The sequence below is a fragment of the Trachurus japonicus genome, chromosome 5 (genome assembly GCF_045865225.1).
Source record: "Trachurus japonicus isolate A0001 chromosome 5, Traja_1.0".
Classification (NCBI taxonomy): domain Eukaryota; kingdom Metazoa; phylum Chordata; class Actinopteri; order Carangiformes; family Carangidae; genus Trachurus; species Trachurus japonicus.
This window is the reverse complement of record NC_140911.1, coordinates 8,644,427-8,664,562: the sequence shown is the minus strand read 5'-3', so window position 1 is coordinate 8,664,562 and position 20,136 is coordinate 8,644,427. Positions and strand designations below refer to the sequence as shown.

The window sequence follows — 20,136 nt, the reverse complement described above, 5'->3', positions numbered from 1 at the left end:
TAAGACAATAACCACAGAAATAAAATCAGTATAAATACACTGATCCACTGAAACGCAGCGAGCAGACGAGGATTAGCGACTGCAGCATCACAGAAGAAGAATCTGATATCAGTTTCCAATTCGGTTGCTCTTTTTCTGGTTTTCTTCATCTGTCTCTTTATCACTCTGCCTTTTTTTCCCTCTTTCTCCCCTAGTGTCAAAATTTTAATTTTGTTTTTCTTAATGGCAGGACACACTCGGTGGAAATGTGTGTGTATATGTGTGTGTGTGCGCGCATGGATGCCAGGTTTTTAGATATTGTTCCTTCTATGCAAATTGAATATTTTCCAAAACCGGATTACTGGTTTGTTGTGGGGTTTTCTGTCTGAAACACTAGGCAGCCAAAAGAACTGCGGGCTCTTTGGCTCTGCTGTTGTTACACACACACACACACACACACATACGTAGATAGACACACATAAAAACAACACACCTCAATAACCTAGTGTAGCATTACTTTCCCAGGTGATGCTCTACACACACATACCTCAACCAGAGTGCAGTAGAAAAGACATGTGAGAATAGCTAAATAAATAAAGGAACTGTTGCCAGGCTAAGTGAATGGGTGTCACTTTGACAAATGCACAGTGCTGAATCTTAGTCAACACCGTATTGTCTGTTTTCTCGCGCTTCCTCATAAACACACACACACACACACACACACACACACACACACGTGCACACACGCGCACACGAGTGCAGGCAAATCCATGCACACATTATTATGCGTACTGTTGAGTGACAAACACACAAACACTGCGTGCATACACAAACACGCATTAAAAGCACGCAAACACACAGGCTGATTATACATTCATAATATTGAATGGATGACAGGTCTTGAGCGGTGCGGAGGGAAACAGGGTGAATTCTAATGAGCTGCCGTTTACCCCGAGAGCTCTGTCCTCCATAGACTCCACACACACACTGATGTGACACACGGTAACGAACACAAGCATTTTACATAGGTGGCATTGTAACTGTGATGTTCTGTAGAGGACACGTCTGACATACAACCACTGTGACAAATGTTATATACGAACCAGCTGCAGTAATCTATTCGACCTTAACCTCATTTGACCAACCTGGTTATCTGATGTTAATACTGAACCCAAAAACTGCTGATTTGCTGTAGTAAAAAAAAGCCTTTCAAAATAAAACTACCTCCTAAACTGCTCTCAAAGAAAGAAAAAAAAAAACTTTTATGCAGCAGAGTTCAACTTAAAAGTCTGACACTCTCCATCCATCATCACTTTATCCCTCTGTCCTCGCCTCTGTCTCTCCACCTGAATTAGTCTGTGCTGCACAGCTGACCAGAACAGAAAAGCCATTCACCACCAGTCATAGCTGTTAGATTGATTGAAGGCGAGCTCTTAAAATTAGAGGCGAGGCTGCGCGTGGTGTTGGGACACTGCAGTAACGTTTTAATGTCCAACGTGACTAACATGGCAATCGATGAGGGCGTAGCTACAGACACGGAGCTTTAAAATGCTTGTTAAAACGAGCAGGTTTTTAAAGAGCCACTTGAATGTCCTGTTGGAGACGGCCACTCGCGAGGAAAAACTGTCAGGACTGCATTTAATCTTAGTGGGAAAAGGTGTCTGTAAAGTGCTCGGTGCAAATGTGCAATTATAAAGCTGGAAACATCCAAATTCACAGAGTGATGGCACCGACAGCCACCACCGGCTAAAACGCTTCCAACCATCCAAAACACAGAAAACTCACTCACTCATAAGACTAAATGACAAGCAGCAAAGTCCCACTCTTCAGAAATATCCATAATCCCTAAGGTGTTAGAAGTAGGTTTGCTACCTTTAATTGTCGGTGCAAGCTATTTTTAGAACGGCGGAGTTGTTTTCAAGGTAAATTCACGCAAAACCGCTGATGCTCGTTCCCGTCGGGGGCAGTTTTTCAGCAAGCAGTCTCTGCATTTGCCTCGAAAACAACTCAGTCTCTTAACGTTCTGTTATTATCTCACAGTGTGGTGAATGTGCAGGTCACAACTTGTCCACCAGAGCGTTTGAGTTGCTGGATTGTGTATTTGATGAGTTTGATGAGGGAAACCAAGAAATCCCATGAGCCTCCGTAGCATAGCTCTGACCAGCTTGCGGCTCTGCTCCACCGTTGTAAAAACAGCTTGCACCGAATTTTGTATCGAATTTACTGCTATGACTATAGGGATTATGGCAATGGGCTAATTTGCCAAAATGTTGAAATATCCCTTTAAATATTTCCTCCACCACAGCGCTGTGAATCAACCAAAACAAAACAAAGCCAACAATTCACATACGACATATGCACAAAAAATCATTCCTACCTTCTTCAGTTTGCCGTTGCGTGTGCCCACAAATGCGACGGTGTTGCCACGGTAGTCGTACGCCGCCACTGAGGTCATCCCATCGTCTTTGTCGATGAACAGGGGGGTGCCCTCAATGGTGCTGGTTCCTCCCAGCGGCTGGTTGAAGTCCTGGCCGCAGAAGTTATCGTCGATCTGCAGCGGCTGGAGGAAGACAGAGACAACAGCGATCAGATACAAAGCATGAAACTATTGTTATATACGTTTTTTTAGTTTATTTCAATGTAATGAAATGTATGATTTGACAGGTGCTTCCTATAGATTAGAAGATGGGCTGGGTTTTAGGTTTAAGGTGACAATCTGTATTGTTTCTTACGTAGGTCAGAATGTGTTTTATACATGTTGCAGCCTTTTGATTTAATTATATAAAGTAGTAGCAGACCCCACTCATTCCTCCGTTCCATATCACAGCAGGAGTGTAATCCAGGACTAGTGGTGTGTCGCCTAACTTCTAACACTTTAATTTGATTATCCCACCATGTTCAGAATGCTATTCAAACATGAGCCATTCACAAATACACACTTCTTTCTCCCAAACTGAGTCCCACCAAGCGAAAAAGCTTCAGCGTATTGTGAAGTGTTCGGTCACGGTGGTGACATGTCCGTAACACTGGTGACCATGTGACAATATCTGGAGCATTCCAGTGTCACGAGGGGCTTATCACCCAGGGCAATCCACTGACCCACATGATGCCTTAACCAGTCACTGCGCACACACACACACACACACACATCAGTTTCTTGTGAAGTAGGGTTTAAGTGCGACAGACAATGAATGGTTTGTTTAACTAACACATTTTGTACTTTTGGACACAGTTTCAGGGTAAATCCAGTCTCAGAGTGTTTGATGGTCTCAGAAATAATTAGCTGATTAATCAATTCAGTGATCAACAGGACGCCATGTGTGTGGAGGGTGAACATTTTTAAACCGTGGTAAATTTTAAGTATTTGATGTTTTCACTGGTAAATCTCCCAAAACCAGCTGCTTGAGGACATTCAATTGGACCATTTTTCTGATATTTTTAAAGTCAGCTCCTTATCAATTTATCTAAAAGTTAAAGGTACATTGTGTAGGAATTACTCCCATCTAGCGTTGCGGTTGTCTATCACAAGCAACTAAATTGTAGTTTTCATGCTGCATTCACGTGAAATTGGGCAGACGGCAGACAGACGACAGCCGCTGCACGTAACGGCATAAACAAGCCTCTATGTAAACAAGTGGTCCGCAAAACAATACACGTGACAATATGTTGTCATGGCGATGTCGTATTGTTTACCTGACCCACGTTTTACCGGCTTTCTCTCGACTTCTGTGACTAAAATGACATCTGGTTTGTTACCGACGACGGCCGTCTGCCCGACTGCACGTGAATGCAGCATCAGTGTAACGCTCCATTCCTCCTCACTGCGTTACCGCGGTGACTTTTCACAGACGCCACCTCGACCTGAGCCGACAGCTCCGGTGGTTCCGGTGAGTTTCCGTGGTTTCCTACCGTCACGCTGCCACTGAACGTAAAAACATGGCAGCCAGCACCGAGCTTACCCGCTCCATGTAGATATGAATGATATGAACAGCTAATTCAGAGCTGAAAGGAACACTTCAGTTTGTTGATGGGGGGGATTACTGATTAATGAAAAACATACTTTTGAACAAAATAATCGATTTTCGTGAATAGATAACAGGAGAAGTTACACAATGTCCCTTTAAAAGTTAATGAAAGTAGTGATCACTGGCCCAAAGGTTGGATCATTTAAAAGTCACTGTGATGATCAAAATAATGTAGCGATGCTGCTGCTGCTGCTGCTTTAGTAAAACTGACATTGACAGAGACCAAATGGCTGAGGATGTGTGTGTCTATGTGTGTGTGTGTGTGTGTGTGTGTGTGTGTGTGTGTGTGTGTGTGTGTGTGTGTGTGTGTGTGTGTGTGTGTGTGTGTGAGGTTGCTGACTGACTGCTAAAGTGTGGAACTGAATGGGCGTCAGTGTGTGTTAACCAGAGTCAAAAGACACATGTGTGAGTTAGTGGACACACAGACACATACAGACTTGGGGAGTGTGTAAATGGCGGTGTAATCCACAGTCTTATCACTACATCATCTGATTGATCCACACAGGAGAAAAGATAACATCCCCTCCCTCGCTCTCACTCTCCCCCCACCCCTCCTCTCTCTCCCGCCTGATCTGCCTAAATTGCCTGCAGCTCAGCGCACGTCAATAACCCGTTATTCCGCCTTCTTCTACTTTCTCACTCTTTTTCTACATCTCCCTCCAGCCGCTACAGTAACTGAGCAAACATCAATATCCCCTCCCTGTCTCTTTCTACCTCTGTCCATCCATCCCTCCTCACCTAATCACTCTGCATCACCCTCTTCATCCCTTCTTCCTTAGCAACTCTCCCTCTGCCGCCATCGCTCACTCAGTCACGCCAACAAGAGTTTGCGCATTTGTGTGGTGATGTTGCATGATAAAAGGAGGGGGAACGAGGAGATCTTAATGGGTGCTCATGTATGTATGGATGTTTGTGTGTGTGTGTGTGTGTGTGTGTGTCTGTGTGTGTGTTAAGGAAAAGTGAGAGACAGGAACACACACAGCCATTACCTGAAACAACTTTCTTTTGTAACCGCTAATGGCTAGGGGGCAATTTCTTCCCCGGGAACAAAGGCGACTGACAGACAGCACACTTTGACAGCCGCACATGTATAGACCTGTGAACCAGTGTGCACACACACACACACACAGACATACACAGACAGACGCACACAAAGACAAAGCTTCCTATTTAATTTCTCTGTGTACACACAGATTTCGCTACAAGCAACAAAACAATTCCCAGCGTCTTCATATGACATACAACTAGGGGCAACAATTTTAAACCATATAGTCATGGGAAAGAAATCCATCAATCTGGATTAGAGTCGGCTCCACACACACACAAACACATACATACACAAGTGAAAATGTGAACACACACACACACACACCACACACACAAGCAATCCCATGACGTCAGAGCCTGAGGGAAACAAGTTAAAAGGGTTAATCCATCTTCTACGGAGGAGACTAACTGTCGAAATTGCTGTATACAGTAGCCCCTAGAGTCCATAAGGGTTAACATACAACACACACACTAATACACTAACACACACACACACACACACACACACACACACTAGCCTATATAGGTCTCTCTGGGGCAGTGGAGGGTAAAGGTGCTATAGCATTCCTGCAGGTCTGGAGGGTTTAAACAGCAGAGATCAGCATGGAATAAAAGGCGTTTCCCTTGAGGTTGGAAAGCATTTTAATGGAGGCTACATTCTGATGTGGGCTCTGCAATTTAAAGGCACTGAAAGATTCCCGTGTGGATTAAGAGCCGATATTCGGTATGGAAAAGAATATTCCCCCTCTGTGGTCTCCTCGGGGTTACTGGTTGGAGACGGTATTTAACGTTCTGCAGTGTTTTTCAAAGACGCAGATCTCCTCCGGGGATGAAGGGGTTAAGCCGACAACCTTCCACTGACTTTGGCAGACGGGTCTCACAAATGCAGAAGAGGAAGGTTTCTTGTTTTTGATTTTCACACGATGCAATGCGGTGCACACTGAATGGATTTGCAGTTCACAGCCGCATGGACTTTTCCACTGGAGACCCCCCGTCCAGAAGAAAAAAAAAAAAGTTGGGGGGGGTATGTGCATTTGTGTGGGTGTATAAATAAATGCAAAAAAACTGATAACACAAGCCAATTATGTTCTTTTCTGTTCTTACAGAGTTGTGATTTGTTATTATCTTGAGCGATAGTGGGCACAAAAACATGATTATAAATGTGCATATTGCATATGGAAGCTGCAACTAGTAATTATTTTTATTATTAATAATAAATCTTCTGATTATTTTTTGTTCAATCGCAAAAGGAGCTCAATATGCCGGCGTTAAAATAACAATAACAAATCTCAAATCTTTTCACAACACTGTCAAAAGATTAAAACTATTATTTAAAAATAAAGGAGCAGCCACTAAGTCTTTACAACTTTTACTACAAACAAAAACATGACTTTAACAAGTAATCGATCAACCGATCACCTTCTTGTTGAAGCTTCATTAGAAACCACTGTGATCTCTAATGGGAGTTTTGAAAGGGTTAATACAGGGACTGGGAGTGAACCATTATACTTATGGTGAGGACAGCACATGCGAGCTGTCAGCTGTTAGTCAAGGTCACAGAGAAATATGTGGCCTAGATACTGCTGATACAATATATCAGGATTTTTACACACACACACACAAACACAGACACACACACTCAGAGAGAGTGGTCCCATGAAACAGCTACAGGCCACGTGTGTCACTGGAAAACGGCCACAACTGTGGCGGTTTTCCCGTGGGTGGAGCTGCTTCACCCACTTCACACTGCGAAATGATGAAATATAGTCATTCATATGACACTAAACACGTGTGTGCGCACACAGCACACAACCCACAATAACACTGACTGATAACAGATGTGCGCGCTGACCGGGCTGCGCTGAAGGAAACGCTGGAATAATCATTCCCCTATGATCGCCGTCTCTTTAAACGCATTACGTCAGGAAAATATGTGCGGGCACACATTAGGCCGACCTCAAGTGGAGTTTGTCAATAGTCACCTCCATTCAGAGAAACATGTGGAAAAAAAGGAGAATACAATATGGTGCTTATGTGTGGGAACATACACGCTGCTGTTGATTGAACACACAGCGCTGAATTACGGCCATTACGGTCGCAAGGAAAACATGTACGGCACACAACACACAAACACTCATTCATTTAGCGACATGTGAATGTAACGGGGCGAGTGTGTGTGCGTGTCTGAATAAAAACATGTTTGCATAGAAAAACTATGAAAAATATTTTTATTATGAAAGGACAGGACAGAGGTGGCTGCCTGGTATTAATACTGGCGGTATGGTTTTTAGACAAGACCACAGGTCACCAGTGTGTTTGTGTAGGCATGTCATGTGTGTGTGAGCATGCATGCGTGTGAATGTGTCAAAAGCAAAGTGAGCAAAAAGACACTTCTCAGAGAACAGAAAAAAGTTTATATATTACCGCAAACACGCATTTCTTATTGCTCTTTCACACACATCATGTGATGTTTTGCTGTTTGTGTATACATGTATGTATTTTTCTGTGTGTGCGTGTGTTTTCTGTGCATTTAACGGAAAGCAGGCGAGAAGTGAAAGAGATCAACCACAGGAGCCGTTCCTCTGTGGCCTTCCAGCTTATTTTCATATCAGCTGATAAAGGTTTGACAGTACACACTTACTGGCACGCACACACGCATACAAACTGTGCTAAGATTATGCTGGCAGATGCAGGTGCTTTTTTTTTGCGTGACGTGTGTGTGTGTGTGTACCTGGCTCCAAGCACAGTTAGGGATTCTGGGAGAGGGCAGCTCATAAATTACCCAGAAATCTCAGTGTGGGCCTTGAACTCGTGGAGACGCTGCTGGAGTCCCTTCAAGAAGAATAAACACAAGCAAGAGTCTATGTGTGCGTGCGTGTGTGTGTCTGTTTGTGTGGTGTGTGTGCACTCTCAGGAGTTTGTGCATGCTCCCTTGTGCTGATACACAACACATGGGAGCAGTCGAGCATCTGATGGTTTCCATAGTTACATTCTCATGATGCAAAGTCTGCATGTGAGTCAGCGTGATCAAAGTCAGTCAGTATGCGAGTCCTTCTCATATAGACTGGTGTTTTAGGTCAAATCAAAAGGAAAAGAAATAAAATATGGCAGCCACAATCACACTAGTTTGAAAAGTATCTTAATATGTATCTTTGTATTAAATCCATAAATATGGGATGATATTATCCTACACAATCAAACTCAAACTGGATGAAGGCCGTCTGGTGTGGTAGTTTTTTTTCCCCTGTGTGCCTTAAACCTGTTAATGTAGGAACTATTTTAGGGGTCTTGTCACATCCATTCAGCAGCCACAGTCAAAAAGCAACTCATGATTCAAAGGAATTATTCATGTCGTGATGGTAATTCAGTCACTGAGTATTTCAGAGTGAACCGGCACTTCAGATCTACAGAGGACACGACAGCCAGTTTTTCTATCAATTTATTGACGTTTTACTTTCACTTGACTATAAATAAAATGCTCCACTCTCTAAACCAATAAACACCCTAATCCCTCAGGTTGACTCACATTAAGATTACACACTGTGCATGACCTGTTGTGCAAAAAAAAACGAGAACAAATGCACACACGGGCATTTACACACACCTCTAAAACAGCCTCTGTGTTTAGCTTAACACGATGTAAAAACTCTCCTGAGGTTCATCACTGACGTCAGCTGTGACGCCTCTGGCTCCACGGAGACAGAGTGACTCGGTTTGCGTCTCAAAGGTGACAAAGAGCACGATGCATTAAAAACACCTCGTGGGAAAGCCGTTACGCTATCCGGCCGAAAAATGTTTAGACAGGCCGAGGATTTAAAACTCGGGAGCAGAAGTGTATGAGACGAATAAATGTTGCAAGAGGGGATTTATTTTTGTCCAAATTGTTTTCTAGAATATGTCACTGGATCCTCGCTGATCAATAATTTATAAAAAAGAGATGACTGCGACAATTCCATATTCATAAGCTGCAGGGTAGTAATTTCTATGTAGAGTGCACTCCAGGCAGACGGTGAAACCTCAAGGAGCTGGCACCTTTTCAGAGAGCCGCTTCCAAAAGCTATCACCACATGTTCAGACCGCCATCCAACCCAATGAGAGAGCGACAAGGGGAGAAATGATACACAAGGTATGGATGGAGGAGAACGCACGCACAGGAGGAAACACAAGCATGAACATTCAAGATGCATAAAGTGACTTGTAAATGAATCTGTGCCATTATAAGCTGAGCTCGGAGGAATGCTTGTGATCAGACACTCACCACTTTACCAGCTGTGAACTGCAGGTAGGGAGAGTGAATGAGTAACAACACTCTATCATCAACCACTACAGGTGCCCTTGAGCAAAGTACTTAACCTCCACCTGCTCTCTCGGAGCAGCTCAGTGACCACAACTGGGCAAGTGGGGGTCAGCCGATTTAGATATTTTAAGAAAATGTCTCTCTAACTGTAACTAAAGCCAACATGTATCACCTACCAGTGCGTAAAGAGTGTGATTAATGGGAACAAATGTGAGCTCAAGTAATGTGGAAGGAACCAAACGATTTGCCTTCAAGTAAGAGACTAGTTTTTAAAGTCCGTTTTTGCACCTGCATATAAAAGCAGAGATATCACAGCAACCACAGGGAACATTTGACATTTTTGATTCATTTTCAAACATGAATTCATCTTTGTGTAGTCGATATAAAAAAAGAAAAGTCAGTAAATCAAAATTCCTTTAAAAACATCTGCAGTGCAAAACTTGTTTTTTTGAGCGGGGTTTTGAAAATGCGGGACTCTTTTAATTAATAACGAGCTGCAGACAAATTACCAGAGTTTTTCTCTTAACCTTCTATTTGATTAAATATAATAAGGAGTGTGATATTTCAGAAGAAAACGTACATTGGACATAGCAAAAACAGTGATATTTCTGTGTGTTTTGGACTTTTGTTTCCATGAAAACAGAGCTTCAAGGCACCAAAAACGATTACGTCTATGCCAAACGTCTATAGGTTTGGCATGCCCATAGTAGCACTTAATGTATGTGGGATCTTGTCAATGAAAAATGACAAGATTTCAATGAAAAATATGTGTTTTTTGTAAATACCTGGCTATATGTGTAAGCGTGGCCTTAAACACAGACACAGCTGAACAACCGTTATCCAAATGCACTTCTACATGAGAGGAAGGGTGTGAGAGGTGAGATTGGTAGATGATTATAAGAAGTGGAGCGGTGCTGACGTGAGCGTTACGAAGAAAACTCTGAGCAAACAAACACACACACAGAGACTATTAACATGAGCAACACAAGCGCAACCCCTGCCCCACATTTTCTGATTACTCCTGATAATGATGTATGCTACACAACACCCACACACAGTACGGATCAATACATAATTACACTGACAATTAGTATCATTAGAGCGGTGCTAGAGATGGGGATTTGTTGAGCTAAACACTCCTCAGAGAGAGAGAGGGAGAGAGAGAGAGAGAAAGAAAGGTCAAAAAAGAGAGAGAATTAAGCAGCTCACACACAGTCTGCATGGGGTCTTTTCCAAAAGGTTTTCTATTGTCCCTTAATAATGGGATGAGAGCGACACTTGAGCTCAGTGCGGGTGTGATATTGTTAGAGCTCTCTCTCTCACACACACACACACACACCAATGTGATGCAAATCAAAACTCCATCCTGTATAAAAATGATCAAACTCCTAATTTCCAATCAAATCAAGTATCAGCCGAAACATGACCCATTAGTACCAATAACGTTTAAGACAAGCTGCCCAATCAGTGTCTCCTAGCTCGACTCATTTAGACTGTCAATTAACTCCGCTCATCAACTCCGGCTCAATTAATCAGGTCTAATTACTTAAACGCATTTGCCAGCACATCCTTTTAGATTAGGTCCGCAGAAATAGGGGTCTGTGTTTTACAAAGACCACAAGTGAGTTACGTTCATTAGACGATATTCATAATGATGGATTTAATAAGGTTAGCAGCCGGCCGCGAAGTCAATTCCACTTTGTCTTTTGTGTAACAACCTAATGAAAATCTGCTGCGTTTACCTAATGCGGTGCTGTGACGAAGCCTGCTTTTTAACATTTTGGTCACGTCAAATAAATATTATTAAGATTTACAGACCCTCAAACAGAACCATAAGTTAATTCTAGAGGTGAATACAGCCTCTACAGTGACAGAGTGTTTTCTTATCCGCCATATGTAAAGGGTTATAACATTTGCATCTGCTATAACTACTGGAACCGGTCTCTAGAGTGCAGCTCACCACAGGGTGCTCTCCTCAGTCTGATAACCATGTCTCTCTGCAGCTACTCTGACTAGACCAAACACACACACACACACACAAACAGCTGGCTAATAACCTACAGCTCCAGCAGCAGCAGCAGCAGCACGTGTTTGTTTAGACTGAACAGAACTAAACTGTTTTGTATACTCACTAATAGCCCCAACGTCTATTCAAAGAAAAAAAAACTACCTTTAAATATCTTAAATCTCATCACCCATTTAAAAAAATGTAACTGCAATATCAAAAGAAAAGATTACATCATCACCCAAAAAAACAAGTGGTCATTTCAATATGGATTTCAGGTTAAACACCAAACCACCTTTGACACTTCTGGGCCACACAACAGCTGCAGTGCGCAGCGTCTGAAGATGAGATGACTTGACACATGGCTCTTTTCTGCTATGATTGATTCTCCGATTGATTGATGAATTGGTTTGTGACAAAGTTCAAAACCTCCCCCCATCCATCTGGTGTTGGAGAGAAAGCAACTTGACATTTTGAATGGTCCTTGGGTCAGATATCTCATTCCCAACAAGGACGAGGAATGTCCCCATCAAGGCTTTTCTCCCTTTCTTTCCCATTATTTCAGCCCCATTTCAAGTCTTTTAAAGCTTCGTTTGAGCTGATTTTAGCTTCTTAACACATCTAACACACATAACAGCTGTGTAATTGTTGGTGTGAAGTTCATATCTTTGAATTAAGAAAAGTCAAAAGACGATGTCACGCATTCCTTCAATTTGTTTTCTTTCTTTGTCATTTTAAAAACAGATTTTGACCGGCAGCAACATTTTGTTGGAAAATGGAGACTGCTGGCAAACAATCATGTATTTGTGCTGCACCATATTTCTCAATTTGTGTGGCTAGGGCAAAATGGTTGACATTGGAAATGGATCAGGCTTCATCTACATCCTGGTGATATTGATCAATTAGAAAGTGCCTGGATCAGCAGAAAAGCCAAAGCTGCTGTGTACTATGGTAAAAAAAAAAAAAAAAAGCATTTTTAACACAGTTAGTTGCTCATGTGATGGTGGATCCCATCACTGCTGACTTTACACTTCAATGACTTCCTATGACTAAGGCTTGCTAGCTTCATGTTTCATTTGTTTTGGAGATAAATCACTATTTGATGTGATGACTTATTGAGTTCCTGGAATAATAGGTATGAACTAAGAGGGAACTCCTTAAAACTCAGACCAAAAAGGTGTCGTTGTGACAAAATAAAACATTTTTTTGCACTTAGGGCTGTAAAAGTATGGAACGAGCTTCCTGAGGATGTAGCTCCGTATGCTCCGTCAGTGAACTCTTTTAAAAATAGACTTGATCATTTCTGGTCAAATAAGGAATTTTTAAATATAATTATAAAGCGGTTATGAAATTGAGGTAATGTGGGAGATTATTTTTTCGGAGTATTCTAATGTACAGTATGTACTTAAGTGATATTATGTACGGGTTACTGAAGTTTTTAATGGTATATATTTTCTGTTGTGAGGATCTATATCCTGTATCAGATGTATTCTCATTAAATTTCATTAAATGACTTTAGTGAATTAAAAAAAAAAACTTTATTCTGCAGAGTGACCCCAGAGCAAAGAGAGACCCTGACTTTCTCAACCCTGTTTAAATTCAGTAATATTTCATGAAGACACTCAAAAGCAGTTTTGTTGTGTTCCCAAGTCCTCATTATGATAGCAAATACTACTGGGTGCACACACACACACAGACACACACAGTGTTGACATGACAGAGCGTCTTGCCGCTGTGGAGGACAGTGTGGTGACCAGGTGACGGACGCCGATATTATTTGTGCAGCAGCCAGCGTTCAATCACGCTCTCCTCTCCTCCCTCTATCTCTCTCCCCTCTTTCTGTCATCCGCCCTTTTCTCCTGCTGTTCTTGGCAGTGGCGGCGAAAAGATTTCTGGTGGCTATCACTCTTCCTCTCGCCCTCCCCTTCTCTCCCCCGTCGGTGAATCACTGCCTCTCCTCCTCCGAACACACCCTGGTTGTAAAAAGCTCTCTCTCTCTCTCTCTCTCTCTCTCTCTCTCTGGGGCTGTTTTTTCCTCCCTCTCTCTGTCTCTACATACCATTCCCTCTCATCGAAACCCACACTATCATCACCAACAACAACACAACATCGCTGTCTTGTACAAATCACAGTCGGCCACCCGTGACCGCTGCACACAAACATGGCTCCACGTCAGACTCCTCTTGATTGACATTGTTGGGCATTTTCATGGTGATAAGAGTGAAAAGGAGATATCTCCTCCCTCCATCGCGCCCTGAAGCCTTCATGTTTTCCTTTCCTGTTTGTTTGTTTTGGTTTTTTTACAAATGCAGACTCAGTGAGGGAACGTACACATGCCTACAGTGTCGGCATTTCAACGTCGACCAGTGCGGGCACGTTAAAGCAGCCTGAACACATGTGGTTTTCCTTATCGCCTGTGGTACCAAAGATCAGGTTTGAAAACTCGCTCACATTCTGGACCGAAACTATGAAGCTGCTGATTTTCCTGCTTGCTTGCTTTCTTTCTTTCTTTCTTTCCGCTCTCCCTCTCAGCTCCTCCCTTCTCCCTTGGCTCGCTCTGTTATTTTCACACTCACTCTGTCTCTCTCATCTCCTCAACACCATCCTTCAAATTCCCTTACTCTCGTCTGTATGTTGCTTTGCCATCTAACTCTCTCCGTCTCTCTCTCCCTCTTGGACTCCCTCTTGTTCTCTCATTTTTGCACCCGCCCACAACATCCTCCACCTCTTTCTCTCTCTCTCTCTGGATCTGGCTGCTATTATTTACTTCCTGCAACTTGTTCATCCTTTCTTGTGCTCACCTACACGACTCTCTTGTTTTTTCCCCCCTCTCTACCTACAGTCATTCTTTTTTTTTTGCATTCATCTTCCCTCTCTCTCCATCCTAACTTAGCAACTCGCTCTCTCCATCTCTCTCTCTCCCTCTCTGAGTGGAAATGGTTTGTATTGATCCACTCTCAAACTGGGGAGAAGGTCAGGGGTTCACTAATAAAGCTCAGGGACAAAACAGAGACACACAAACAGACACATGGCCGCACACACACACACACCACAGACAAATATAGCCAGGTAACAGGACTGTGTGAAGTGATGAATGGTGTGTCTCTGCTTCATCTATAGTTTCTACACACACACACACATTTTTTTTAACACAGAGCTGTGTGTAAGAAGCCCAAACATTTGTGTTTACAGAAAAACAGCCACCGTCTCACTGAGACCATAAATATCCTAATGACGGCCGGAGGCTAGAAATTATGATCCGACACAAATATGAACTCCCCTCAGAGAGCTGCCTGGTCATCCATCATCGCTGTGTGGCTAACAGCTGTCTGGGCCACCACCACCAGCCCCCCTCCACCCCCCCACTCCCACCCTGTGTCATGCACTCTCCACCTCTGTATGGCAGGGTCAACCTAAACGTCTGCACCCCCCTTCCCTCCACCCAGCATGGCGCTGCACTGCAAAAACTCAAAATCTTTCCAAGAATATTTGTCTTATTTCTTGTCAAAATGTCTCAATTTTAGTCAAAACTAATCTCTTTCCACTTAAAATTAACTTGTTTTTAGACAGTTTTCACTTGTTTCAAACTAATTTTCAATTGAAATAAGTAGAAAAATCTGCCAGTCAAAGCAAGTTTTTTGTGCTTGTAATAAGAAAGAAAAACTTGATCCACTATTAGATTTTTCTACTTATTTCAAGTGAAAAATGCTTGAAAAGAAAAGTAAAAGGTGTCAAAAACAAGCTACTTTTTAATGTGAAGAGTCTTATTTTAAGTATAATTAGATTTGTTTTGACTAGAAATGACATTTTCACTAGAAATAAGACAAATATTCTTGGTAAGATTTTGAGTTTTTGCGGTGTGCCTTTCCCACACTGCTCAGCCAAATGTAGGCCTACTCGAGGTCGGCGTTTATGCGTTTGTAGCCTAGAGGTGAGAGAGGTGCATCTGAATTCCTGCAGTGGCTGGGAAACTCTGGGTGGGGCTGGCAGCCAAACGCTGGGAGCTTAAAGGTTAGAGAGCTGTGGAGCAGGAGATTGCCAGTTCATATACCTGGATCAGCTGCAGGAACTGGACTGTTGGTTTTATAAGTTTGTCCAAAACTCTGAGTCCAGCTGTTGAGCGTGGAGAACGGGCCCCCGGTGGCTGGTGTAGAGCCAGAACGATGGAGAAACGTTTTACTGAATCACTGATCATGTTCACGGTTTGAACTGTGAGACCATAAAATCACCTGCTGAGCTCATGTAAAAAGAGTCGTGCAAAATAAGTATATTTCATTTTCCTCTGCCAATTCTTGACTCGCTTCTGCTTTCACATTTTATTTACTGCACTGTCGCTGTTACATCATCAGTGGTGATGAAAGATCTATGTACATAATCCATATGTGAGCCTGCTTTATCCCGCCGTGGACTGTGGACTGCACTCAGTCCGACTTACGACGATAATAAATTCTCCCTCTTGATAATCTCTGATGAGGCAGCGGCAGCCAATCAGCACAATGCAACTACATTATCTACCTGGTACATGCACTTACACATACAGTTTTTGTTTGGCTTGCACAGAAGGCCTCCAAATAATGTTGCACTGCAAACAAAAAAAAAAAGGGGGGGGGGGAGTCTAATTCTTCTCTATACTAACCTGTGATTTTACACCACAGCACTCTGCACTAAAAGCTCCTGCTGCACCAGGGCAAAGGTCTAATTGAAATAAATGAGACAGTCTGTGTTTTTTTTTCTCTTTTTCTGCCTCAGAGCTATTGTCAGTGTGATGGGCCCCAAGAAAGTAGAGCTGCACAAAAGACTGAAAAAAAAAAACATCCAGCAAACAGGAAGGAGACTACATCTACACAGGGTGACAAAGGGGGAGGGGGGGGGGTGAGGGAGGGCCTGGCTGGGTTATTCACATCACTTACACTACCACACAAAACACACCTGTGCACTCCAGCTAATGAAGACCTAAACACAGAGAAAGTGCTGTTTCTTTTGTTGTTTTTTTAAAGTAGTATCTCGCTCCCATTAGAGGCAACACAGGGTGAATGCTTTCTGTCTGTCTGTGTTTGTATGTGTGTGTGTGCAAAGAAGACACCTGCCGATAAAAATGGTGTGCACTGACATTTAAAGAAAAAGCTTTAAAACTGGCCTTTTTAATTAAGCTTTCTTAAGAGAGAGAGGAAATGGATGGATGGATGATTTTTAGATGGGATCTCGGAGACAGGTGGTCAGCTGAGAGTGAAGTGCGTTGAACACTAATGGAACAGAAAAACGTTCAGACGGGAGAGTGCGACCTGAAGAGTGGGTGTGCAGCGGGGAGAAGGAAATGAAGAATGAAGGTCAGAGAAAAATAAAGATAGTGAGGAATTAGATGTGTTCTCCACTGTGCGCTATCGAGAGCCTTAAGGTCTCCACCAGCGTGAGTGCATGTATGTAACGCATGCAGGGCCATGCACTGTGGATCAGTTAGTGAAAACCAAGCCTAGCTCAACGCCGTCCCCCAGGATCTAACACTGCCGTGCACCACACTCACGCTGTGTGTATGTGTATGTGTGTGTGTGTATGTATATGTGTGTGCGTTACTCCTGAGTGACACTCCATAAATCCAGGGGACTGGGCTAATGATGTCCCCTGTCTGACTAAATCAAAGCAGCACACGGCTGTGGGGACAGAGAAGAAAATGTGCAGGACAAAAAAAAAAAGAAAATGAAAAGAAGACAGCGGGAGAAAGACAGAAGAGCTGTTCACGTTTCATATTGTTAATCACTGCGGGGCTGTAGCGGGGTGCTCGTGAATGAACGTAGCTTCGGTCGGGCTGGTGTTCAATTAGTGGGCGTGTAAAGGGAAAGAAAGGGCAGAGTGGAGGAACACTTTCAAACTTACTGACATGAAGAGTAGTCTTAAATATCCAACTAATGCATGTGAGGCCTAATATATGTGAGCAAGTAGCACTTTCCCATTGTAATGGTTCCTGAAGGGCCAACTAATGCTAATGTTAATTTAGTGTGCATCAAAGTGAACAGATGGAACAGACAGAGAAAGGTCTGTGCTTACCGAGTTGATGCAGGCCAGCTCCTTGTTGAGCAGCCAGGGTAGGGAGAGTTTCCCGTCTCCCTTGTAGCAGGACTGAATCCTCTCTTTGATCTTCTCCTTTATCTTCCTCAGGGTGAACAGGCACAACGCCGACTCTTTGGGTGGTTTGGCCCGATTCTTCTGACCCTGAGAGAAGACGGTGAAGAGGATGTCTTCGTTCTCCGAGATGCCCAGGGAGTTGGCCAGCTGCCGGCCGGGCCGAGCCAGGAAGGCGTCCTGCACCAGGCGGTACTCCACCCCGTCCTTGGTGCAGCCGATGGGGAACTCGACATACGAGTAGAACTTGGGGTCGTCCACGCAGAGGCGGACTATTTTGGAGGTGAAGAACTGCTCTCCGCTGGCGTCGGGGGAGGTGAGCTGCGTGTCCAGCTGCATCGTGAGATAATAGACAAACTGCTCGCTGCTGAAACTGTACACGTAATAGATGTCGAAGGCCGGGAACTTGGACAGCGTGTCCGAGGGGATCTTCAGCTGAGAGGAGACGAACTCGTCCTGGTAGACGAAGCTGAACATGTCGGCGTTTTCTTCGTTCTCCATGAGCTTGCGGCTGGACAGGGTGGGGAAGTACTCGGACTTGCCGTCGATGGGGGTCCCGATAAACAGCTTGCTGGTGGGGCTGCTGGGGGAGCTGATGATCACCCCCGACATGGTGCCCGACTCGGCCACGCTGGAGAGGTAGTGCTCCTTGCGGTGGTGGGGCTCGCCCAGCTTGAAGAGGTCGTCCAGCCGTAGGAACTGGCAGATCCCCTGCGAGGTGCTGCCGCAGGCGATGAGGCGGTTCTGTTCGTAGTCTATGAGGAGGAGTTTATTCACATTGCGGGTCTGGGCCAAGTCGTGGGGGCAGGACTGGACGCTGGGCGGAGGGTAGCACTTCTCGTTGTCCACCACCGGGCCGGTCATGTGGCTGCGCAGCTTGGTCAGGTTGCTGGACAGCTTGAAAATCCAGTTCACGGCCCCGACGTAGACCTCTCCCGTTTTGTTGTGTATGGCCAGATGCGTGAGCCCCCCCTCGATGGGGACGAATCGTTTGAAGGGCGGGGGCTGGCCTCCAGAGAGGGATGAGTTCACGATAAGTAAAAGACCCACGAGGAGAAACCAGCTCCCCAGGCCGGGGGAAGCTGCTGACCGGGCTGAGGGACACATATCCAGGCCGTCTGGAGGCGAGGCTCAGGGGGACGGGGAAGGAGAAAGAGAGGAAGAGGAGGAGGAGGAGGAGGAGTGCACACGTTGGTACCAAACCCAAGTCAGGATTTTCGTTCTTTCTCTGCTCTACTGTCAAGGAATGAGGGAGGACAGTTTCAGAGGGAGAGAGAGAGAAGGATGAGGGAAGGGGGAGAACGCAGCTCCTATTGATATGCTGTCCTGTTCTCAGAGTTGCAGGCCATCGACGGGAACATCATCCACTGAGGCGCGAGGTGGGAGCCCTGGAAGGCAAAGAGAGAGAGAAAGAAAAAAGAAAAAACATGGTTAGTGTCCGAGGAATATTTCCTATTGATTATGCAGTCAGAGAGGCCTAGGGCTCACGAATGGCAGAGCCAAAATTAGAAAAAATTCAAACTGACATTTGCTCCAGTTATAAATAAATGATATCAAATCAAGTCTGGAAGGCAAATGTGTGTCGGCATTTAATTATGAGTGAAGATAGCAGGGGAGGCATGGGCCGATTATTAAAGGCTCTGTACACATAATGTGAGTCTTGCTGGAATGAGTTATAGACTCACAACACTGAACTCTTTAATATTTCATAACTTCTATGTTACCATGGTGGCTTTAGCCGAGGCATGTGTTTGAAAAAGTGCCAGTGGGCCCCGTTAATACTGACAGCAAGCAATTTATAGCCAGGTCTGCACGAAGGCTTCCCTGCGATGGTTTTAACACACGACCCATTATTGTAATCACATCCACAGCTCTGGCATCAGGGCTCAGGGAGCTGCATTCACCGTATATACACTGTACATGTCAGGAGAAATACAACGGAGACATTAAAATCCTTGTCAGAGACGTGTTAGTAACAGCTGATGTTACAAAGGGTCCATGTCTCACACAATGCAACACAGACGGACTAGACAGCGCAGTCCAACCAGCCTCATCAGTGTGACTGAAACCACACTCAGACCAGACGACCTCTTCCTTCCTTCGACCTGCACCTCTGCACCGACACAGTAAACTTCACACGCAGTCATGGCCGAAAATATTGGCACCCCTGCCCTTCTTTTTTCACATCATGACCCAATTTCTCTCCCTGAAAATTGGTGCAACTACAAATGTTTTGGTGTTCACAAGTGTATTTCTTTGGTTTGCAATGCAATAACACACAAAAGCAGAAGAAAAAGGTTAAATCTGACATCGTACACATCGAACTCCAAAAAATGAACAGGACAAAATTATTGGTTGCAAGTGTCATTCCTATTTCACCAGCACCTGTTAGTAAAAACACAAATGAGAGGAGCATCACATGATTTCTTTCAGATGTGAAAAGGTGCCCATCATTTCCTCCAGTTCATTTTTGAAGTTCTGCATGTTAAATGTCAGATTTTACTTTTTTTCCCATTGCAAACAAAAGAAATACACTTCTGAACACCCAATCATTTGTAGTTGCAATGGTTTTCAGGGAGAAATGGGGCGTTATCTGACTGTAAAAGGATCAATCACTATTGCAACAGACTGAAACGTTATCTGACAAATGTAATGCACACGCAAGG

At 44.0% G+C, this 20,136-nt stretch overlaps 1 protein-coding gene across 4 annotated transcripts in view; it reads right to left on the bottom strand.

Annotated features, from left to right (window-relative positions):
* The window catches only part of plxna1b (plexin A1b), a 198,054-nt gene that overhangs the window by 144,041 nt on the left and 33,877 nt on the right, over window positions 1–20,136 (bottom strand). For all 4 annotated transcript variants that reach the window (XM_085775985.1, XM_085775987.1, XM_085775986.1 and 1 more), the window contains exons 2-3: window positions 17,396–18,858; window positions 2,357–2,539 (exon numbers count right to left, since the gene is read on the bottom strand). In XM_085775985.1, the coding sequence (XP_085632111.1) occupies window positions 2,357–2,539; window positions 17,396–18,577 (1,365 nt within the window). In that variant the 5' untranslated portion in view covers window positions 18,578–18,858. The remainder of the gene's footprint in view (window positions 1–2,356; window positions 2,540–17,395; window positions 18,859–20,136) is intronic.